General features: G+C 34.6%; 1 protein-coding gene across 1 annotated transcript in view; it reads right to left on the bottom strand.

The window, feature by feature from the left end:
* Positions 1 to 24950, bottom strand: part of ABCD2 (ATP binding cassette subfamily D member 2) — a 64909-nt gene extending 39959 nt beyond the window's left edge. The window contains exons 1-6 of the mRNA XM_041735865.1: positions 23786 to 24950; positions 22015 to 22195; positions 11626 to 11747; positions 8206 to 8374; positions 7471 to 7565; positions 2652 to 2797 (exon numbers count right to left, since the gene is read on the bottom strand). Of these exons, the coding sequence (XP_041591799.1) occupies positions 2652 to 2797; positions 7471 to 7565; positions 8206 to 8374; positions 11626 to 11747; positions 22015 to 22195; positions 23786 to 24724 (1652 nt within the window). The 5' untranslated portion in view covers positions 24725 to 24950. The remainder of the gene's footprint in view (positions 1 to 2651; positions 2798 to 7470; positions 7566 to 8205; positions 8375 to 11625; positions 11748 to 22014; positions 22196 to 23785) is intronic.
* Between the last annotated feature and the right edge of the window lie 561 nt (positions 24951 to 25511).

Consider the following 25511-nt stretch of genomic DNA (forward strand, 5'->3'; position numbering starts at 1 on the left):
ATGCCTCCAACTTTGTTCTTTCTCAGGATTGCTTAGGCTATTCAGGACTTTTTATGGCTCCACACAATTTCTGGGATAGTTTTTTTTTTCTATTTCTATGGAAAATGCCATTGGGATTTTGATAGGAACTGCATTGAATCTATAGATGGCTTTGGGTAGTATAGACATTCTAGCAATATTAATTCTTCTGATCCATGAACCTGGATAACTTTCCATTTTTTTGTGTCTTCTTCAGTTTCTTTCATCAAAGTCTTACAGTTTTTAGTATACAGATCTTTCACCCTCTTAGTCAAATTTATTCCCCAGTATTTTATTGTTTTCCATGCTACTGTAAGTGAGATTATTTTATTTCTTTTTCAGATAGTTTGTTAGTTATAGAAACACAGTTGAGGGCAGCCCAGGTGGCTCAGTGGTTTAGCGCTGCCTTCAGCCCAGGGCGTGATCCTGGAGACCCAGGACTGGGTCCCATATTAGGCTCCCTGCATGGAGCCTGCTTCTCCCTCTGCCTGTGTCTCTGTCTCTCTCTCTGTGTCTCTTGTGAATAAATAAGTAAAATTAAAAAAAAAAAAGAAACACAGTTGATTTCCATACATTGAATTTGTATCTAACAATTTTATTGAATTCACTGATTTGTTCTGAATGTTTTGGTAGTGTTTTCAGGATTTTCTAAATGTAAAATCATATCATCTGCTACAAAAACTCTACTCTTTTACTCTCCCTCTTTTATGTTTTTAATATCACAACTTATATATATTAACAAATTATACAGGTTATAGTTATTTTTAATACTCTGTCCTTTATACTAATATGAACACGATTAATACATCATCATATTAGAATTCTGAATTTGACTATATATTTACCTTTACTGGTGTTGTATATTTTCATGTTACTAGTTAGCCTCATTTCAATTTCAAAAACTCCTTTCAGCATTTCTCGTAAGGCAGGTCTAGTGTCAATGGATTCTCTCAGCTTCTGTTTGTCTAGGAAAGTCTTTATTTCTCCTTAATTCCTGAAGGATGATTTTGCTGGATTATGCACTTTTCTATGCCTTGGAAATGTCTTATATTGCTCAGGTCACAGCTATATTCAAAAATTGTATCTTTCGTATTATATACGAAATCTAAAATAGCTAAAAATATAAAATTTATATATATACAAGTTTATTTGAATTGAGAGTAGAATTCTATAATGGAATATTTTCCTCATGATTCTATGCCTTATAATCTAAATAAAAAAAACCTTAAAATCAGTGTATTTAACACATTAATGTCTGAAACTTAAACTTTGGCAGGATGATTTAGTTGTCAGATTCAGAAGGTTTCCCAAAAGACCTTAAAGCATATAGAGGAAGAGACAATGATTCTGGTGTCACAAAATGTTATCTATTTTATGTTAAACTTATATAAGAATTCATGACACTGCTCACATCCAACATTTTCTTATCGCAGTTCTTCATTCTTCTATACTTCAAGTAGCTTCCTACTACTAACATAAATCTTATTTTAAAGCAAAGAACTCCAACAAAACCTCATATGCCTAACTACAACGTGGCGTAAAATTAGACCAGTGGGCAGGATGATACAAGCATTTTTTGACAAAAGGAAAGGGGCAAGAGAGACATGTGGTTGTACCAAACTTGATATAACTTTTATATTTGTCCTGGTTCTGTACTTCCAATCTCAGTGCTCTATTAGGTTTCACAGAATAGTCTTCTAATACAGTAGGAGTGCTCTGTGATGTCTGCCTAACTCAGGGTGATAGCAGATGGAAAAGATGAGCATCAGTGTGTGTCTCTTCCTCAAATTTCATTTTCTTTCACCCACAATAAATATTCCAAATCCTCAAGTATAACTTTGTATTTAGATGTTTCTAAATTGTTACAAGGAAAGATGGCTAAAGACTTCAGAAGAAACAATATTCCTTTAAAATATTTCTATGCTTACTTTACACTCATTCTTAGTGTAATTTTTAAAATTAAGGTAGTTTCATATCATTAATAATATAGCATAAAAAATAATATAGCATAGCTGTAATAAAGACTATTTTATGGAGGCTCTTGAATAATTTTAGAACATATACAGATTGATGAAGAGATTAGTATGCTGGGATCTCTGGGTGGCGCAGCGGTTTGGTGCCTGCCTTTGGCCCAGGGTGTGATCCTGGAGACCCGGGATCGAATCCCACGTCAGGCTCCCGGTGCATGGAGCCTGCTTCTCCCTCTGTGTCTCTGCCTCTCTCTCTCTCTCTCTCTCTCTCTCTCTCTCTGTGACTATCATAAATAAATAAATTTAAAAAAAAAGAGATTAGTATGCTATCTAAGTATAATTTTGTCTGTTAGAAGAGATAATCTACATCTCCAACAATCAAATTACTCTTTTGACCTGGCTGCTATTCCTTGAGATTAGCATTTATAGTCTTTGAGTGCTCATTATTTCTATATAGATGTGAAAATAAAAACAAGTGGTATTGTCTTAGAAATTCTAATAATCAAAGTGATATTAAAACGTTTTTGGATAACTGAATTTTTATTTCCTTAATAGTTTCTTTCAATGAAAACATGCTTAAAGATTATAAATTGAGGAGACTGAAGAATCAAGATAATTCAAAAGCAAAGTGAAATTTTCTTGTGATATAAAATATGTACCTACCTTTGTGGAATATAGAACATATGTTGAGGAGGTGGTTTATAGAGGACTCCTTCATACACAGGCCAGAGCCCACTTAAAATTCTGAAGAGAGAACTTTTTCCACAACCATTGGGACCAGTTATCAAAAGATGCATTCCTTCTTGTACCTAAAGTAAGAAATAAAATTACAAACTGCAACATTTAAAAATGATTTCATTTGGCAGCATTTAAAAGTGTTCATTTTTTAAAAACTTTCAAATATAAGATAACCCAGGGTAGGCAAGGATTCAAAATAAAATATGTCAGGCTGAGAACATCAAATCTGGCTTTTGACTATGCTCTAAAGCTAAAAGCATGATAAAATAATCCAACTCCAAAGGAAATGGATCTTCTTGGAATGAGCACTCCTTTCTAAAATTTTAATTGAGGTTTTGTCACCACATTCTAGATACATATGTGGAAACACAGCCACATGGGAAATAAGAACGTTTACAATTTTTAATTAAAATACATTAAATTTTACTTTATTTATATTAATATTTGGTTAAATTTATATTGAATTCAAATACAACTTTGTTTTATTTGTCAATTGGATTTATTAGCTACAAAGCTATGCTAAGATCCAGCCGGGTAGTTTAATTTTATACTTCAGCAGTCTGAAATGTTACACAATCACAAAACCCCATAATCATAGGGATGAAATGATTCTAATTCTGTTTTATTCATAGATGGAAAAAATACATTTACCAAACCAAGACAGAGGAAAGAAAGAGGATTATAATTTAGTCTCACGTCTAGGAATGAATTAAAACATATATATGATATATATATATCATATATATGTATTTGTATATAATATATATATATGTCACAAGTTATTTATCCATTATTAACGGGATGCTTCTCTTTAGAATCTTCCATCTTTTTTGTCATTTAAATATAAACAGTTAAATTTCATGAGTTCCCATTCCACCCAATAGGATCAGGTAGTTATCTTGGTATGATACTTAAAGAGTATTGGAATGAACAAGGAAAACGAGTAGAATTTAAAAATTTGCTCCAAGAACAGTGATAACATTTCTAAGAACAAACAATATTTTATAATGGTGATTAAAAAGTGAATATAGCATCAAAGTATGAGAGGCAAAAATCTACAGATGCTTGCAGATAAAGCTTTGTATATATGGATGCAAGTATCTAAGTATTAATGATATAAAATATATCATATTGAAAATTCAAAGATGAAAAACATTATATTACTTGGATTATGTCAGTATAAGGGGTCAATTCCATGTCTACACATTGTGTCTCATGCACACTGAAATCTTTTTGTTCAAAGAAGGTGGTGGAGAGAGGGAGGAAGGGAAGAAAAAGAGAAGAGTTGGAACAGGGTTAAGATAAAGGAACTAGGAATGTATATAATAAGTATATGTAAAGCAAAAATGGTTCAGATGTATATTCTGTCTAAATAATTAGACATTTCCTCGGTAAACACCAATTGAATATTTACCATGTGCCAGACATTCTTCTAGGCACAAGGGATACAGGGGTACCCTAACCCAAAGTCTCTGTTCTCATGGAGCTTATTCTAATGGGAAAGACGGCAATAAAGTTGTGAACAAAAAATTAGGTGGTGGTAAATGATATTATAACAAAAGAAGAAGGATGTGTTTGGGAAAGATGGTGGTATTGTGGGATTGGAGGCAGTGGCGGGAGTGAGGAGCACTTTTTTTGATTGGGTGGTCAGGAAAATCCTTTTTGAGGAGGTAGTATTTCACCTGAGCCTGGGTGACAGGGGAAAAACAGAAGGAGGAAGAGCATTTTTAGGTACTAGAAGCAGCTGCCACAAGGACATAAGACAGGAGTGAGACTGAGTCTAAACACTTTACTAGGGGCGCCTGGATGGCTCAATTGGTTAAATGTCTGCCTTCAGCTTAGGTCATGATCCCCAGGGTCTTGGGGTTGAGTCCACTTAGGGCTCCTTGCTCAGTGGGGAGCCTGCTTCTTCTTCTCCCTCTGCACCTCCCACCCAGCTACGTGCTGTCTCTCTGACAAGTAAATAAATACAATCTTTTTTAAAAACTTAAAAAATAAACTTTTTACTGTAGATCTTTTTTTTCTCCCTAATTGTAGCCAAACTGAAAAGCTATTTTGATAAAGTTCAAAGAAAATCCTGGGAAGAGCCCCCAAAAGAATTAATTTTGTGATTGGCTGTGCTCTTTCACTAGAGAGAGAGTTAAGGAAGTTTAATTTTGTAGAAGCATAAATACTTCCCAAATGATTTTTTTAAAGGTATGTGCCATGGCAAGAGGCATATTCACAAAATATTTTAATAGCATCATTCTCTATTAGGAATTCTCAGAAATTTAACACATGTTAAGTCATAATAGAAGCCTTTTTTTTTAGAAGCCTTTTCTACATTCATATTATTTTAGTGGCATAAGTTTCTTATGTTTAGTAAACACCAAGAGTGAAGCAAAAATAATTCCCCCATTCATTGGATTTTCTAGTCCAGTTTTATTATTTTTAAAAAGATTTAATTTATTTATTCATGAGAGACACAGAGAGAGAGGCAGAGACACAGGCAGAGGGAGAAGCAGGCTCCACGCAGGGAGCCTGATGTGGGACTTGATCCTGGGACTCCAGGATCACGCCCTGGGCTGAAGGCAGATGCTCAATCACCAAGTCACCCAGGCGTCCCTCCAGTTTTTTTTTTTTTTTTAAAGATTTATTTATTTATTCATGAGAGACAGAGAGAAAGAGGCAGAGACACAGGCAGAGGGAGAAGCAGGCTCCTCATATGGAGCCTGATGCAAGACTCGATCCCGGACCCCCGGATCACACCCTGAGCCGAAGGCAGAGGCTCAACTGTTGAGCCACCCAGGTGTCCCACTTCTCCAGCTTTTTAATTCCACAATGTCTACAAAAGGGTGAGAAGGTTTTCATCTAGAAATCTGTTTGTCAATGCATACAGAGAAAACAGAACTTTTATTATATTTTAGGGACCTGACACTTTAAATAAAACTCTCAGAGCCAGAAAAATACCAATTATCATAAAGTGTACTATGTTAACATGTATCTTTGTAGAACCTCAAAATTCATGACATTTCCATTGGATTAAATATTTTAAGATTCATTTTTTATAAAAAAAATTAACCCTGAATTTTTTCACAGAAAGAGTGTGATGTATCTACAATAATGTAGTTAGTAGGTAACAGAATTCAAGGACTCTTACTCTATTTAGTATATGGAGCAATAAGAATTGATATTTAAAACCTAACCTGAGGGATCCCTGGGTGGCGCAGCGGTTTGGCGCCTGCCTTTGGCCCAGGGCGCGATCCTGGAGACCCGGGATCGAATCCCACATCAGGCTCCCTATATGAAGCCTGCTTCTCCCTCTGCCTATGTCTCTGCCCCTCTCTCTCTCTCTCTCTGTGTGTGACTATCATGAAAAAATAAATAAAATTAAAAAAAAAAAAAAAAAAAACCTAACCTGACAAATTCTATATAAAAAGTCATAAATTAAAAAGCTAAACTATTAGTGGGTAATTAAACATTCCATGTATGCCTCTTCAAATGTCTTCTTTCAAATCTACGGAAGATTATGGTGCATCATTAACACCTAATAGGTACTCATTATCACATCCAAATAATTAAATCACTCTGTAGGTCTATAAATGGAAAAATAAAGCCTAGCCAAATTGTAGTTAAAACACAATTTCTCTTATATTTACATTTATTTATTTATTGTATAAGATTTTATTTATTTATTTGACAGAGAGAAAGCAAGTGAGAGAGAGAGGGAAGGAGCAGGGTGGAGGGGCAGAGGGAGAGGGAGAAGCAGACTCCTTGCTGAGCAGGGAGCCTGATGCCAGGCTTGATCCCACCACCCTTGGTTCATGACCTGAGCCGAAGGCAAATGCTTAACTAACTGAGCCACACCAGGTGCCCCTCTCAAATTTATTAACACAGAATTTCCCCATTGTTCAGTACTTATCATCTTCCAGAACCCTTATTCATTTGCAAACCCACCTTCAATAATTAAACCTAGACTGAATTCCATACTAAAATCATGAGTACATGTATTGTCATGTTTTAATTCTGTTACCAAGTCCAATTATGTCTTTGTTTCAACTACAATTAGATGCCTGCATTATAGTCATTAATGCTTATCAGCAAATTGTTATGTACTTGAATTGCAAAATGTATGTTGAAGTTTTACAATGCTTTAAATTAGGGCCTTAGGTTTGTTAAGCAATTTTTACATCTTGGTTTTTATTATCAAGACAAAGAACAATAAATAACAAATACCTCTTATTCTCAACAAAATTAAAAACTAAATTCCAATCCATGAATCCTTTATTTTTTTCCAAATGGAAGATGTGATTATTGGAAATATAAATTAAATTTAGAGAAAGAATATACAATAACAGAAGTAAACTTGCTAAGGACCTCTTTCCTTATGTTTTAGTAAGTATATTACAATATAGACTTGTGTGCTTTGAATAATCCCTATAAGGAAAAAATTAAAATTTATTTCCAGATATTAATTTCTGAGAAATTTTTCTATTGTTCCCAAAAGTTACCTTGTATAGACCCTCAGTGCACTGAGAAATTTTGATTTTCAATCTGGCAAAAAAAAGCAGTAGAAATCAAATTTCTCTTTCTCTGCTTTCTGAGGAAGTAACTGCTTCTGTAATTGAGCCACTATGCATACCTTTCTTGATTTCCCCTCCTTTCCATATGCTCCTCCAAGTATTTAATATAAAGGACATGAATTCTGAGTTGTTTTGTATTAGTGTGATGGCAACAATCAGAAGATTCTTGAATATCATCTTACTTTGAAGTTTAGCCTGGAAGCCACCACTTCTCCGGTTGGTGTAATTATGGGAACATTTTCACAAATAATTCCATGATCCACATCAATAACTCTTCCTAAAAGTTGAGGAATAGTTTAAATTATAAAAGCTATTACAAGTTTCATCTACATCTAAAGCAAACTTTAATGTAAATGTGGGCATTCTGACACATATATTTGGAAACTGTCTCAGAAATATGATTTTACAGTAATCTAATGTCAGTGTCATAATGAGAGGATAATGAGATAAGCTCTGTCTCATATAACTCAGCCATATTCTTTACAATTACTTATTTCACTAAATTGACCTTTCCTACAGAAAAAATACAGTGCTACAAAAAGGGAATTAAGACAAGGCATAGTACAATTTTTAAAAATGTGATAATCAAACTCAAGTTTAAAAACAGAATAATGAAGAACAATAAGATGTTAGCTCTAATTCTGTATTTGAATTCTAAAAGCAAACAATTCATTCTGCCATATGTGCAGTTTCTAAAAATAATGCTAGAAATTTGTCCTAAAGACAAGTTGCATAATTTTTTTATGGTAACGTTAGTCACCACTCCTTACATTGTGATGCTAACTTTAGGAATAACTGTTTTAAAAAGCCAATATTAGTTCTTTGTAACTGTTAAAAGCTATCTTGTGGAAATTTTTGGTTCTATTGATAAAGCAAACATTTAAATATAGGAAAATATAAAACATTTGATTTAATACCTTTGATTTCCAACGTGTCAGTGAGGGGTAAATCTATGTTAGCTCCATTCTTGCTATGGCTTTCAGACTCTTGCATGACAGCAGCTCTCTTATAAATGCCTCTTTTTACTTCATCAAAGACCCAGAACATATTATATACTCGAGCCGTATAGCCTGCTAATTCTGTGATCTAAAACCAACACAGAGAGGTAAAATAGAGTTAATGTACTCAAGATAGACTTTTAAAAAGATACGCAATCGTCTTAGTTCCTTGATTTAAAGATCCTATTTTATTACACATGAAAAAAAATACATCTGATAACTGTTAAATGTAACAGTAAAAGGCTTACCAAGGGAGCAACATAGCAAGGTGTCAATGTAAGTTTGATTGGAATTACAAAACCTGTAAAAAATTATTCATTCAAGTCAGGGTTCAAAATACAACATACAGATTTTACATTGTAAAGAATGTTAGGCTTAAAGATCTTTCAGTCAAATTTCTGATTTGGCTCCATTTACAGCACAAATTTCATTCCCAGAAAATTAGAAATTTTGTGAAAAGCTTAAGGTCATAATGATCCTTTTTTTAGTATCTTTTTTCAATTTAAAATAAAAGATTTTAAATAAAAGAAAAACATGCTTTTTTTCCCTTATTATAAAATGAATGTTTCTGAGTCAGATTGTCAAAATAGGGTCCTAAGCTTTACGTACCAAAGGAAATACCTGTCAGAGGATATAATATTGGGAATGAGCTCAGAGAAAAGCTTCAAATCCTTTTCAGTCTAAATCCCACAATTCCACTTCTTTTCAAGCCAACCATAATTTACATGATATGACTTTTATTGTAGGTGAGATTATCAAATGAGATAAATCTCTGCTTTAATCCACAAAACTCAATAGAATGGTGTCTTGCTCTTATTCTTCCAGTAGTCCAATTTAGGTTGAATCTCCTGCTGTCTTTCTATTAAAAGAACACCTTGTTAACAGGGTAACGTGAAAGGTGTCTCATCTCCTGTCAAGACCATCTTTCTCAGTGAAAAGGAAAGCACAAAAACCATTCCCTTATTGGAATATTTACTAGGAAATTGGCACCAATAAGCAAGGCATGGTCACTATTAAACTGTGGAATAAAACAACAATGCTGACATTGTGTAAGATGTATATGCGTGCAAAACATAAGCCATAAATGAGTAGGTGCTTCTATCAAAAGCCTTCTACTACATGTCTCCACTGCATCTCTACATGTTAATGTTATAACTATTTAAGGGGTAATTTATAAAATGTTATCTTGAAGAATCTATTGAGTTCCCAAGGGGAGGAAAACAGGGCTAAGAACTAACAAAATACAGATTCAAAAAAACTGGGGTAAATATATTTATCTGCCTAGAGAAAAAAATCTGAAACTAAATGTATGGGTCAGTTAAAGAAAGGCAGGAGGTCATGAGTTAATACACTAGGATGCAGGGTGGAGGGCATCTGAAAAAAACTGAGAACGTGACTGTGGACGAATTACTTTGGGATACATGGCAGGGAGTTTGTCCTCGGACTCTTACTCTAAAAAGGAATTTTGTTCCCTTGGAACTAGCAGAGAGAAGGCATGGTGTTTTCATGTGTTGTCACAGCGGTAATAAGATTCTTTAGAACTGACCATTCTCTGATCCCAAGCACATTTAGGGAAATAAAGCAAAATGCAACTATTTCCTGTATTGGATACAATGTAGAAAAACTAGGCAATATGCTTTCTGCGACTTTAGATAGCAAACTATTTTAATATGAGATGGATTAAATTTTGATTTGTCATTTAATTTTAAGAAGAGATTTATTACATCAAAAAAACCTATCCCCAAAACTGTACCTCCAGATTATAAAAATTACTATTTGAAAATTTTTAAAAAGATTTACTTTAGAGAGAGAGTGAGAAAGAGAGAGAGACAGCATGAACAGGGGCAGAGGAAGGGACAGAGGGAGAGAATCCCCAAACTGACTCCTCGGTTGAGCATGGAGTCCCAAACGGAGTTTGATCCCAAGGACCTCGAAATCATGACCTGAGCCAAAACCAACAGCCGCTTAACCAACTAAAACACCCAAATACCCCTGAAAAAAAAATTTTAAATGGAGTTATTTTGGTCCTAAACAATTGGTTTTACTTTAAAAAGAAACCAAACCCAATTCAATAAATCAATTACTGAATGAGACTGAAAACTTAATCAGCAAATCACAAACTTTGTTTGTTTACAGATAAGGAAACAGTTAAGTTTTAAACAGTTAAACTTTGTTACTCTTTTATATGGTCTATTTAAAGCTGATTTAATTGGCAGATGAATTTATAAGGATGCTCTGGTGATTCATATTATGACAAAAGCCACAAGAGCAATTAATGCTGAAAATGACTGGCCATGGGAATATCATGTATCTGAAATAAATAATTTCTGATTTTAATCCTGTGACATCTGCCAGTCTTATTACCATTTTTTCAGCAAATATTTCTTGACCACATACAATATTCCAAGCATTAAAATGAGTATTATAAATGCAAAGATAAGTAAATCGTTGCTGCTTTCCATTCAGGATCTAGTGAAGAGATGGACAATTATAATATGGTAAAGCACCAGAACACAGAGAAGGAAGCCCCAGATATTGCAGGGAAGGGGAGAATAAAGTAGAATCACAAGACAGTTTTATATGTGGTCAGTGAGGCTTGACTTGTCATGAAGGATGAGTAAAAGTTTGCAAGGTATATAAATAATATTACTGGCTAGCAGTTACTGAGTTCCTAAACATGTGTCTATTTTTAATTTTATTTTCATTTTTAAAAGAGATTTTATTTATTTATTTATCTATTCATGAGAGACAGAGAGAGAGAGGCAGAGACATAGGCAGAGGGAGAAGCAGGCTTCCTGTGGGGAGCCTGATATGGGACTTAATCCCTGGACCTCAGGATCAGGACCTGAGCCAAAGGCAGATACTCAACCACTGAGCCATCCAGGTGCCCCACATGTGTTGTTTGAAATATTCTAGGTGTATTAACTCACATCAATCCTACCAAGTAATGCTATTATTATCTGTACTTTACAGATAAGGAAACAGTTAAGGAACTTGATCAAGTTCACATACTTTGTAAATACTGGAGCAAGATCTTAAATTTAGGTGCTCTGTTTCCAGAATCCATACCTAATAGACTTTTTTTTTTTTTTTTTTAGTTTAAAAACAAATATGTTATACTACAGACAGAAAAAGAGGAGTTACAATTAAGAGTGTAAAAACTACAGAGTATTAGCAGCAATACACTTGGGAGTTGCTGTCCTTTATATTGATTATACTCTTAGTAATTTTTAGTAGAGAAAAGATATGTTTCTAAAATGCTAAGTATATCTGATAATTTACATTTTTCTTGATTTTCATATATTTTATTTTAATCAATTTGACAAGAATGCCCAGTACCTCTTTGTATGACGACATAATCCTTTCAATAGCATCAGCTCCAGAGGCCAATAAGTTTCGAGCAGTGGTAAAGGCTTCTGTCCGTTCACTAACCATAGCTTGTTTTTGGCCATCCTCTAGATCTAAAAGCAAATTACAAAATTATTGAGTTTTTTCACGTAATTGTTTTGTTTTTACAAATGAAATTGCAGCTAAAGAACCATCTGTAAATATTTCATTAGTATTAACAATTTCCTAGAAATTTAATGAATTATTGAAAATATAGTATTTGTAGATTTTATTTATTAAAGATTTTATTTATTCATGAGAGACACAGAGAGAGAGAGAGAGGCAGAGATATAGGCAGAGGGAGAAGCAGGCTTTATGCAGGGAGGCCGTGTGGGACTCGATCTCAGGACTCCAGGATCACACCCTGAGCCAAAGGCAGAGGCTCAACTGCTAAGCCACCCAGGTGTCCCTATAGTAGATTTTATTTAAAGTTTCCTCTTTGTTATGAATGAATAAATTTTAAAATCTTTAAAAAAATAAAGCTTCCTTTTGTTTTGTTATTTTTCTAGGAGAGTTAGAACACTTAGTTAACAATTAAGACTATTTTCATTTAGCATTCTTTTAATCCTTTCCAAATTCAGGTCTCTACCCCTCTTATGGCTAGGCAATAAAATACTACTGTTTTGGTCAATAAAATACTAATAACTAGAATATAAGCAAATATTTCTAGTGTGGTTCCTTCAAAAAAGGAACCTGAAAATTAGCTGATCTTCATAATCTACACTCAGTTTATCTATTTCACCCAAACTGTATCTATGGTCCACAGCACCTCAAACATGCAATACTCTGTTTATCCTTTGGTATTTGCATATATCATTTCTTTTTACTTTAACTTACTTCCTTTAATTTTTTGCCTAATTCTTTCTTCAAGAAAGTTAACTCTTTAATACAGTTTTCCCTGGAAAACCTTGTTTGGCTTTTCCAATGGACGATAAATTCCTTAAGGGTCAAGACTACATTTTGATTTCTTTATTCCCAGTACAAAGCAGAGTGTCTAGCACATAGTACCCCTTAATGTATACTGAAATGGACAGATGGATGAACATCCTAAATTACTGTCAATGCAGAATTACAGGCAAGAGTACAAGTTAGGCTAGGTTTGAATCCAGGCTCTACCACCTACTGACAAATGGTTAAGATAAGTAGAACAAGCCAATTATCTTCTCCATGCCTATTTTCTCATGTTGATGAGGGAATTAATACAACTATCTTAAATAATTCTATCTCAAAGGATTGTTATGAGGTTTAAAGATGAAACACAAATGAAGTATTAGCCTAATCCATGGTCTATGATAAATGCTCTAAATGTTAGCTGTTATTATTTTCTCTAGTTATTATTTTATTGCATATGTACTCAATTTAGTCTTATTCTTTTAATTTGTTCTCAACAGTCATTACTTTAGACTTCTCATCAGTATGATTCTCTATTTGGTTCTTCTATAAAGTATCTCCAAAGTTCTAAATTAAATACTATAAATTAATGAAAATATTATAATGATATAGATGGGCCTCCAAAGTTCTAAATGAAAATTAATGAAATACTATAATGATATAGATAGCCAAAGGCCCATTTTGATATATATTTCTCTCTGGTTTATCTCAGTGTAAAGGTTTTTTTTTCCTTAGAAAATAGAGAATGACAATACAGATATTTAACTTGTGCCCTGCTAGGACCACCAGATAATTTTACCTTTACTTGTTCATAGACAGCTCAGCTAAGTTTGAAAGGGATCCATGCAAAATATAAGGTGAAATTTACTCAGCAGATATTTACCGAAAAATCTCATATGCAAGAAATTAGGCAAGGTGTTATAAGACATGCAAGGATAAATGTGATTTTCAGACTGTTTCCTTGGGGGCCTTACAGTTTGGTAGGAGAAAGAAGACAAGGTCCTAAATAACTGTGCAGAGCGGTCTGTGATGAGAGTTTAAATGAAGGGTTTGCAGAAGGCAAAAATCATTTCTGGCTGCAAAAGTCAGGAAATGCTTCATGGAGGAGCACACTGTGAGAGAGGCCTTGAAGACTATGTACAATTTTAATAGACCACAAGAACAGCATAAGCAATGGCACAGAGAAAGGAAATTTCAAGCAATGTCAATTAAATGATCAACAGCCTAGTCATGTTATGGTATGGAACGGTGTCAGGCACAGATTTCACTTGAGTATCAGAATCACTGTTCATGGGGACCTTTTATGATAGTCCAATATGCTCTTAGCTCTACTGTCAATCATTGCTCTGAGAACTACCGTTAGGTCCCTTGAATTTACTTAGTTTCCCTAAGAATGATAAAAGAAAAAGGCTTTGAATGCTGGTAGAAGTGAGGAGTCAAAGACATGATTGGATAGATAGACTGGGAACAGAATGTAGATATTCTTAAGTACATTTAAAAGTGTAATAAAATTTAGATAGCCACAAAAAAATGACCGAAGGATTTTCAGCAAGCTACCAAAATAATGAATTGCTGTATCAGTTAAATTTCTAAGAATAGTTTTGGCTCATAGAGAATCTGGCTGATGATCTAAAATAATTATGGAATTTTATGAATTTGGGTTAAAAGGGGTTTGAGTAGCAGCTTGCATCGACAGCCTCTGTTAAGAAGGAAAAACACTAGCACAGATGGACTTGTATTTGATATGGCATGGTACTTTCCATGTTGCTTTGGCAGATTAATGGGTTTTCTTCATGCTTTTAGCAACGAAATTACAAATAGCTGTGGACAGATTTCATTTGACTTTTATTCTACTGGTTGTTTCTTGGCAGGTACTATGAGAATGGTGCCAGTAGTATTTTGTCCTGCACACAATCGCCAACTGCATAACCTCTATGAAAAAGCCAGATTCCTTAGTGTCAGGATATAAATTTATGACCTCAGGCACTCACTTATTTTGTATCATAGGTCAACACATTTTATTTTCCTCACCAAATATTTTAGATATTTTGTCAAATGTTTTTCATTTAAGGATGTAATATTATATCTGCTCATTTTACTGCTATTTTTCAGCTCCACTATGAAAAAGTATTATATGGAAAATGGTGACATCTGTTGTTGTTCATTGAAAAGGTGAGAAAGGATTTAAAAACTAAGGTTATGTCATACACTTGTCAAAACCCATGCAACTGTACAATGCAAAGAATAAACTCTAATATAAACTATGCACTTGAGTTAATAATGCAAGCATATTGATTCATCAGTTGTAACAAATATACCACACAAATATAAGATGTAAATAATAGGAGAAAATGTGGAGGAGAGGGGATATTTGGAACTCTTTGTACACTTTCTGTTCAATTTTTCCATAAACCTAAAACTGCTCTAAAATTGTGTAGTAATTTTTTTAAAAATAAAAAAATAGGATATTCCTCTGTAGTTTTTCTTTGGAAAAGAGTTTACTTCTTTTCATTGACATTTTACCTTAATCGTCTTGACAAATCTCAGCAAAAACTTATGGTCATCCCCTACCTCATACCATATATAATTATCAAATCTAACTGAAGATCTCCATGTGAAATGAAAAACCAATAAATTTCCAGAAGATAAAATAGGAGAATATCTTCATAGTCCTGGATGAGGAGAGTATTTCTTCAACAAAAATAAAACCACTAACCACACACATAAAAATGATAAACTGAACTATGTTAAAATTATGAATTTCTCTCTTTTTTAAAAGATTTTATTTATTTATTCATGAGAGACACACAGAGAGAGAGAGAGAAAGGAAGAGACATAGGCAGAGGGAAATGCAGGGTCCATGCAAGAAGCCTGATGCGGGACTCGAACCTGAGAATCTGGAACCTGCCCTGAGCCAAAAGGCAGGTACTCAACCACTAAGCATCCCTGAATTTCTCTTATACACTGTTAAGAGACTAAAAAGGTAAAGGTAAGAATAGAGTGGGAAAACTAGTACTTGAGATTGTGTGTGTGTGTCTGATGAAAGTCACACTATAGAGTACATAAAAGCTTTTACAAATCAATAGAAAAACAGAGAAGTCAATTTAAATGTGAACAAAACACTCATTGGTACTTCATAAGAAGTATGGCTAATAAATAAATAAAAAGTACTTAATCTCATTAGTCATCAGGGAAATGCAAATTAAGGCCCCAATGATGTACTACTATGTACTCATGAGAACAGTAAAATGAAAAAGACTGATATCAAACATTGACAAATGTTTGTGGAGCAACTAGAATTCATATATATCATATGATACTATTTATACAAGTTTTAAACCCAGCAAACACTAATGTCAGTAATATAAGTACCTTTACTGTGGCATGTTGGGGGCAGGAAAAAGTGAGGATGAGATAGGGGGCTGAGGATGGGAATAAAACTGGAAAGGCGTGGGGGTTCTGGGATGAAGGTATATTTCTATCTTTTGTGAGTGGTGATTTTGTGTATGTGGCAATTCATTGAGTGGTACACTAATGATTGGGTCCTTTATGGCATCTATGTTATATTTAAAAATTATAGCTACTTAGTATACATATGTGACATAGCTAATTAGAGCTAAAAAATATGTCTTTCATATGTTTTGCTAATTACTGTTACAATAATTGGTCAACAGGAGAGGAATTATATCAAAATTGACCCACAATATAAAATTGTATTCCAATAATTTGACATTAGAATATGAGACACTAATACAACAAGAGTTATAGACATAATCTTTTTAGAGGTATATTTTAGGAATAAAAAACATCACCCATTGTTACTAGGTGATGATAAAGTTCGCTTCCATTCCAAAAAAGCAGTTATCTCTCAGTTGCTACTTTTGAAGTGCCACCTTACACTAGCAGACCACCTACAGGCAGACATGATTGGCAGTGCTAGAGGCCTAGAGGCTTTCTTTCCTGTTACATGTCTGTGATAAGGTCTGTCAGGAGGGACCTATGAGCAGCTTTCTTTGGCCTTTCCCAGAAGTGTTCTTGATATGGAGAGAAGAAAAATGGCCTATAACATTAAAAATCTGAGAAGATACCAAATGGCCAACAGACACAGAAAAGATGCTAAACATCACTCATCATCAGGGAAATGCAAATCAAAACTACAATGAGGTATCACCTCACACCTGTCAGAACAGCTAAAATCCAAAACTTAAGAAACAACAAGTGTCGGCAAGGATGTGGAGAAAAAGGAACCCTCTCACACTTGGGGGAAGGCAAACTGGTGCAACCACTGTGGAAAACAGTGTGGAGGCTCCTCAAAAATTAAAAATACAATTACTCTACAATCTAGTAATCTCACTACTGGGTACTTACTTAAAGAACACAACAACACTAATTCAAAGGGACACATGCACCCCTATGTTTATAGTAGCATTATTTACAATAGTCAAATTATGGAAGCAGCAGAAGTGTCCATCGATTGATGATTGGATAAAAAAAGATGTGATATATATACACAATGGAATATTATTTAGCCATAAAAAAGAATGAAACCTTGACATTTGCAACAACATGGATGGAGTTAGAGATTTTAATGCTAAGTGAAAGGAGTCAGCCAGAGAAAGACATATACCATACGATTTACTCATGTGGCATTTAAGAAACAATACAAATGAGCAATGGAAAAAAGAGAGAGACAAACCAAGAAACAAACTCTTAACTATAGTGGTTACCAGATGGGAAGTGGGTGGGGGAGATGTGTGAGATAGGTGATGGGGATTAAGGAGTGTACTTGCCTTGATGAGCATTGGGTGATATATGGAACTGTTGAATCACTATATTGTACACAGGAAACTAGTATGTTAACTATACTAGAACTAAAATTTAAAAATTGAGATGATAGCTCCCAGTTAACTATTTTCTTAAAGTAATTTAAGTCTCTCTTTATATTTAATATAAAATAAAGGGGGTAATATCCTCTAAAAAAACAAAATAGAAAATATACATAATTATTCCAATGCCTCTTTTTCAAACATTTGGTCACATGGTTACTTAGTGTCAAACTAACTTAAATCTCTTCTAGAGCAAGTTCCAATATAGCTAATATGGAGGCAGCATGATAAAGGGGAAAAAGGCAATACACTAGGAATTATGTAGTATTTTCTATCCTTAGTGCTTCTGCCAACCATGTGTGTGACCATAGGCAATTCTCAGGCCCCAGACTAGATAACTTGCAAGCTCCTCTTCTGATGGGAAAATGGCATGATTCCATATGCAATTCACAATGTGAACTTGAATATAAACATAATCCTGTCTTTACCATAAGATTTCACATAAAGTTGTAGGTAAATGCTATCACAGAACTACAGAACTAGTTTTCTTTTCTTCTCCAAAAACAAAAAAAAAAAAAAGGAGAAAAATTATGCATGCTCTTCCTCCTATTGGCATTTTTATCTCTGATTTGCTAATGATTTCCAAATGTGTTGCTCCTTTAATGACAATGGCCATGCCAGCAAACTCTCGTGAACACTTCCTATGAGGCAGGCAATATTCTAAGTTTTACATATGTTATTTTCTTTAATCCTTGTAACAACAACCCTGCTATAATTTCCCCCATTTTGGAAATGAGAAAATTGTAGCACAAAAGGGTAAAATGATTTGCTCATTGTCATAGTCTTAGTAAGCAAAAGAGCCAGGTTTGAACTCAGAAAATCTGACTCCAGTGCCCACGTAGTTAGAATATAATAAGTATTAATAATTGCTTCCATCTAAGGTTTTACTATTTGCCAAGGACTGTTTCAAAGCACATTAAATACTTTATATATAATATTATAACAATTCTTGAGATGTATGTTATCTTATCCCTATAGTTAGGGTGGGAAAACTGGGACATAGAAAGCTTATGTAACTTTTCTCAAGGATAGGTAAGTATTAAATAACAAATCAAATTTGAACAGTGGCTTCTCTTTATTCTTTTGTCTTTCTTTTCTGTATCCTACTTTTCTCCTTTTCTCTTTACCATACCTCTCTTATTCATCCATTTTTTCCATGTATTTTTGTCTTTTTTAAAAAAGATTTTATTTATTAATCATGAGAGACACAGAAAGAGGCAGAGACACAGGCAGAGGGAGAAGCAGGCTCCATGCAGGGAGCCCAATGTAGGACTCGATCCCGGCTCCAGGATCACACCTTGAGCCAAAGGCAGATGCTCAACCCCTGAGCCACCCAGGCATCCCTGTATTTTTGCCTTAAAATACAGAGTGTCATGTACTTGATTCATCTCTAACAATGCAGGGCACAAGTGTAAATTAAGATTGAAGAAAAGATTAGAATATAGAGCATATAAACCCAAGACCTAAAGCCTCCAAGACATATCATTATCTTAAAAAAATAAGTAATTTTATCCAAGTAGAATGGTAATTTAATATATTCATGTGTTAAAGTAGGTCAAATATATTTAGTAAAAAAAATGCATATAAACTTTATAAGTAGGAATGCCGGGGTAGCTCAGCAGCTCAGCCTTTGGGTCATGGCATGATCCTGGAGTCCCAGGATCAAGTCTCCCATTGGGCTTTCACATGGAGCCTGCTTCTTCCTCTGCCTGTGTGTGTCTCTCTCTCTTTGCATCTCTCGTGAATAAATAAATAAATATATTAAAAAATAAATATATAAAAATAAACTTTGTAAGTAGACATGTAGTAACTTTAGAAATTACAGAAGATGGGGATCCCTGGGTGGCTCGGCGGTTTGGTGCCTGCCTTTGGCCCGGGGCGTGATCCTGGAGTCCCGGGTTTGAGTCGCGCATCAGGCTCCAGGGGTGGAGCCTGCTTCTCCCTCTGCCTGTGTCTCTGCCTCTCTCTCTCTCTGTGTCTATCATAAATAAATAAATAAATAAATAAATAAATAAATAAATAAATAAATCTTTAAAAAAAAAGAAAGAAACTACAGAAGATATTGAGCATACACTCATAATAATGCTGATATCTGAATTCATTTTTTGTCTACGTAATTGTCATATCACTTCTCTCTGTATAAATTGAAAGGAAGCTTTAAGAACTACCTTGTTCATTTGTAAAAATGTAATTATAATAAAAATTTCTATTTAAAATTTTAATGTTTCTTTAGTTTAATAAGATTTTTTCAGGATTTGTAAGATTTATTTTTAAACATCTTATTACATCACTTAGGGAAGTAAGATCATTAGATTCTTTGCATACATTGTTTACTTCTAACTGGTCTCTGTGGGGTTAATTTGTCACCATTAATAGCTGCATTTTCTCTGTTCTATGTTGAATACTTCAGGGTTTTCTAATAAGACCAGTGCTTCCAAGGACTAACAACTAACCATAATCTTGACACTGGGGTTATCTCTAATATACTTTATATATGAAGCTTTTATCCATAAATTTAAAGAGACTCACTATGAATATCTGATAACTTTGCCAAGTTTCTTAGTAAAACTAATCTTAAGATCATAGAGTCGTTGTTTTTTAAGATTTAATTTTATTTATTCATGAGATAGAGAGGCAGAGACATAGGCAGAGAGAGAAGCAGGCTCCCTGTGAGGAGCCTGATGCAGTACTTGATCCCAGAACCCCAGGATCACAACCTGAGCCAAAGGCAGCCACTCAACCACTAAGCCACCCAGGCTCCATAGGTTTATATGTGTCTTTTTTTTTCTCTGAATTCTTTTGAAAAAGTAATTATTTCATTATGGAAGGATTATTACTGAGATGCCTGGGTGGCTCACGGTTGAGCTTCTGCCTTCAGCTCAGGGCATGATACTACGATTTGAGATAGAGTCCTGCATTGGGCTCCCTGTGGGGAGCCTGCTTCTCCCTCTCCCTATGACTCTGCCCTCCGCCCCCCCCCCGTGTCTCTTATGAATAAATAAAGAAAGAAAGAAATAGATCTTTAAAACAAAACAAGACAAAAAGTATTATTACTAACAATGCCCTTTTCAATATAAACTTATTAAAATGATTTTTAAAAAAATATGAAAACAGATAAAATTTGGTTTTCCTAGTGGTTTAAATACATTGGTTTAATCAGTTAAGTTGTGGAAGCACTCATCACAAAGGATTGACAAATTTTAATTTACTAAAATGAACAATTTTAGGTTAAGAATGACTCAAATTTGACAAATATTTTTATAAGAATTGGTTAAAGCATTAAAGCACTGTTTTAATATATTAAAGAAAAGGTAAATTTGTACTTCTTTTTGTTAGATGACCTTAAATAACTATTGATTCTCCATTTTTATACCAAAAATAACTGTAATATAGTGTGAATTCTGTTACACTATCCTTAGTCTTGCCCTTTGTCTGGTAGGTAATAATTGTCACCATACATCAAGAACATCAAGAGCATGCTCTATAGTTTATAAACATTATTTTACTAAGTCCTCTCAATGACTCTCTGAAGCAACCTTTCTGATTTTCATTTTGTAGATGAGGAAACTGATTTTTAGAAAGTTTAATTCACATGACTAAGAGGATACAGGCAGGAAGAGGGGAAAGATTTGGGCAAAGCTCTGTCTTATGACAAAGCCCATCCTTTTCTCTAGCGCAACACCTAGGTCAATTTTGGTCAAGAGGTTTTTAAAGAAGAGGAAGAATTTTTTTTTTTGAAGAAGAGCAGAAAATGATGCTTCTTTAATTAATTCCCCCCTGTTCCTGCCAATTACAACCCAAACTTTCACCTCATTTTTATACATTTTATTTATTTATTTATTTATTTATTTATTTATTTATTTATTTTATACAACATTTTAATGTTGTCCTTCTTGCCCTTACCTTTTTTAGTTATCCCAAAGGATGAAAATGTTGGTAAAAATCACTGGGACAGTGATAGGATAGAATTAGACGCCTGCAACTTGCTAACCACTACTTCCACAATGCCACTAATTCATGTTACATAGGACATTTTCTGTTATTATCTACAAGTAGAGGGACCTTGTTCCATTGTGCGAAACACTCCCTGAAACAATATTCCTGGTTTGTTCCTGTAGCCAACCAGTTCTTCAAATCACAAATCAGGAGCAATCCAGTTATAGAATATTTATAGACGAAAAGCATAGGATGTGCAGAACTGAAGTTTACAACACATGGTCTCGTATAATACTCTTTTTGAAGCTATTGATTTGTTTTGAATTTAAATGCAAACTAGAGAATCATTTTGTGTTAGGCAGAATAATTAAAATTGCTCAAGGCCAACTCCCAGAAACACTGCATCAGACATCTCTGAAATATCTCAGAACTAGAAAAGTATTTTGAGCTACTTGTGTTTTTTCTTATATGCTGATTGCAAAATCTGCCATTGTTTCTGACTAATAACGACCATAGAATAATAACTGCATACACAGTTTCAGTCACACAAAACCACTAGTGACACCTTTTCAAGAGAACTAATCTTAAAATTAAACATATACTTGAGATTGAGCATAAATATCATTACCACCATCTGCAAAGCCAGTTGCAGTGATAATAGGTACAGCCACCATAATTAGTCCACTGCTGCTCCAAACATACTTCATCAAGAATTGCTCTATCATGATGTACCACAAACGTTTGGATAAAATGAGGTTCATCTGATCTGCTAAAGCTTTGTAACTTTTTTGGAGTTGCTTCATTTCTACCTATGGAGGGAAAAAGAGAAGAATTGACCCAGCATGAGATACAAAATTAAATATTATATGTTTGAGGACATGCAATTTTGTTGTATATCTTCATACAACAGACTCAAATTACGTTTGAGTACATGTTATTTTGTTTTACTTAGTATAGTATTATCTATGAGTCTAACAACCAATAAATATGGATCAATGTAAGAATTAGCCATTACTATCCAGTTTTGGTCACACCTATTATTATTTTTAAAATTATATTAAAAAACCATGATATTCAGTCAATATAATGTTAGGTATAAGATACATATTAGTGATTTATAGTTATGATTTCAAAATTACATGTGTAAGATGTTAAAATTAAATAATATCCTATAAGACATGAATAAACAATGTTAGAACCTTATCTTTTTTGATCACACCAAAAATATCTAAAAACAGAGACATGACACATATATGTGTAATTAGACTGCACTTCTGAACTAACTCAATTTACTGGATTTTGTCTTAAATTCAAGAAGCTTACAGCATGCTATAATTTACATCACTGAGTTCAATGATTCAAGAGGAATGACCAATCAGCATGGTTAATATAACACATGAGACCAATTTTCAAGTGGGAGTAGAAATCCTAAATTTGCTTTAAATTTTCTTCTTCAGATTGCTAGTACTTTAAAATTTTTTTGATAATTGATGATGCTTCAAAAATTAAATAATTCTACTTGGTAATTAAAATACCATTTTCAGCTTTAGAATTCCTTAATATTTCATTTGCTAATTCACTTGTATTAAGATTTCAGATGCATCACCTTAAAAATTTCCATCATAGTTAATATTCTAAAGTTACTTTAATGCACTGCAAGCTTATATAATTAGGCTATTTTAGGGGCCTACTTAATGTTGAAAATCTTTAATATTTAAAAATAACACTGGAATTCCTTTTCTCATCCTCATTTCTTCTCTAATCTTAGCTTTTCCCTAAAAGCTAGGCAAAATTTCATTTCACTGCTTCTCTTTATTTGTGTCAAAATATGGTAAACATTAAATTAACAAGGAGTAATGCAAATGCTATCTGTGAGACACATTCTCCTATAATTCTTCAGACTGAGGTCACTCCATTGACCAGACATGCAAAATTGTCAAACTTGTCTTTCATTTAAAGCAGGGGTTTTTCCCTTTCTTGAAAAACAAAGGAACAACAACAAGAATATCATCCTAAATTTTCCATCTCAATGTAAATGTGTTTACTTAGTTTCCAAATACTTTCTTCTTATGCTCTAGCACCAGTTAGAATTTAAGTCTTAAGAAAATGCTTAAGAGATAATTCTGAGCATATTTGGATAACTGAAGCTAAGTAGACTTTTTTAGATTGCTGAAAATCTTATTTCCATGAAACTTCAGAAAAGTTTGCACTCCACGGTTCTTTAAGAGCTTGTAATTAAAAAGGTAAGGAAGCGTATATTTCAATACAGGTTTAGATGTCACAGAAATCTAAAACGCTAAAGAAGTGGGTCCATCAACAGTACAACAGATGGTATCTAGCACTGCAGTGGCAGCTGGAAGAGTCTCACATTTCACTCATCACTTTAATTTCTATCTTACCTTATGTCCTCTGTAAAAAGCAATTTCTTCAACATTGGCTATAATTCTGGAGTGCACATACCGCAAATAGCCTTTTCTGTGAGCTTCTTCAGCCACCAATTTACCAAATTTGGGAGAGCAGGCTTTCAAAACTTTAGCAGTGGCATATACCACAAGTCCTGCTAATAGGGTGGGCCCAATTGGGCTTGCTCCTCTGGATGTAGCAGTCTGGATAAGGGTATAGGAGGTCAGGATTACATCTAAAATAGGCTTGGTCAGATTGGAATATAAGTGAGCCACAGATTGGGAGAACATCATAATATCCTCAGTAAGAGACTGGTCAGGGTTTGCCAGCCTCCCATCCATATTGATCACCTTATAATAAGTCTGATTTGTAAAGTAGGTTTCATAGGCATGGTCTACCAGGCGAGTTCTGAAGGCCAAAGCCAATTTGCACTCCAGGTACCTTATTGCACTGTTAACAAAGGTGGCAGGAATGGCAATCATAAGCCACTTGATTAACTTGATGATGAAAGTCCGAGGCTTCTTTTCCACGATGCTCTTCACGATTTTTCCATCTAGACCAGCCACATAGATAGACAGAAAGGTTCTTGAGATTAGAGCCACTGAGTGGAGGCAAAGCCAGCCTGTTTCAGTGGTCACAAGTTTTGGAAAGAGAATTTTCCGAAGTTCTAGTAGCTGTTTGAAAAATTCTGCATTCACGCCAGGACAAGGTTTTTTACAAGTGGTCTCGGTGCAATGCAGTATTTCTCTGTTCTCTGCAGCCGGATAAACTGTTTCTTTTTTCTTCCTGTGGCCAGATTGCTTTAAACGCTTGCCAATGATGGGGTAGAGTGTTTTCAGAGCATATGCCGCAGCCACCAGGCAGGCAGCCCTTTTAGCAGCACTCGATCTGGTCCATTTCACCCGATCAGCTGCTGCATTTAGCATATTTGTCATTTTCCCAGTTACCCAAACAGGCTTCAGAAATAATTGGTTTTAAAAGATCATGCTCCACGGGAATCCCCAGCAAATGTTTCAGAAAGTCCTACAGCGTTCCATAGTCTGCAGCATTTCTCTTCTTCTGTTTTTGGTTTTTGTTTTTGTTTTAATTTTGTTGGCTGTGACAGATGCAGCAGAGCTCACACTCCACGGTATCTACGGGGATGAATCCCTCAGAAGCTCAAGCTGCACCAAGGAAGCCTCAGGCTCCTCCCTCTCGGGCTCCTCATTGGCTGGGAGAGCGGTGGGACCTTGGAATCCTCGCTGCCTCCCTTTGAACCTTGAAAATGAGGAGGGAGCAAAACGAATTACATCTCTAAGCAGGAGTTCAAAGAGTTAAATGTCTATTTTTGGAGAGGTCGAATCAGGGCAGCTGCTGGCGACAAAACCTGCCCTAGCTACTGAGCATGCTCAGCGTCACTTGGAAGCCCACAGAAGTTTCAGAATATACATCTCTTCTGTAAGGTTTTAGTAGGTACCACAAGGGGAAGAACAAAAAGAAAGGGAGATTTTCAAGAGCTATAGAAGGAGATGAGAGCGAAGGAACTAGGGAGGAGGGACAAGAGGGTTAACATAAAGAGAATCTGAGAAGGGTTTGCAGTGAATCTAAAATGGAGAGAGAGAAGAAAGTGACAAGTTTGGAGGGCGCTGTAAAGAACAAAGTATCAAATACTTAGATTTGTTTTTTGGTGCCGCCCCCACCCCCATTTTACTTTTTTCTCCCTGTGATTTCACATGAAGTCCT

The sequence above is a fragment of the Vulpes lagopus genome, chromosome 21 (assembly GCF_018345385.1).
Source record: "Vulpes lagopus strain Blue_001 chromosome 21, ASM1834538v1, whole genome shotgun sequence".
NCBI classification, from domain to species: Eukaryota; Metazoa; Chordata; class Mammalia; order Carnivora; family Canidae; genus Vulpes; species Vulpes lagopus.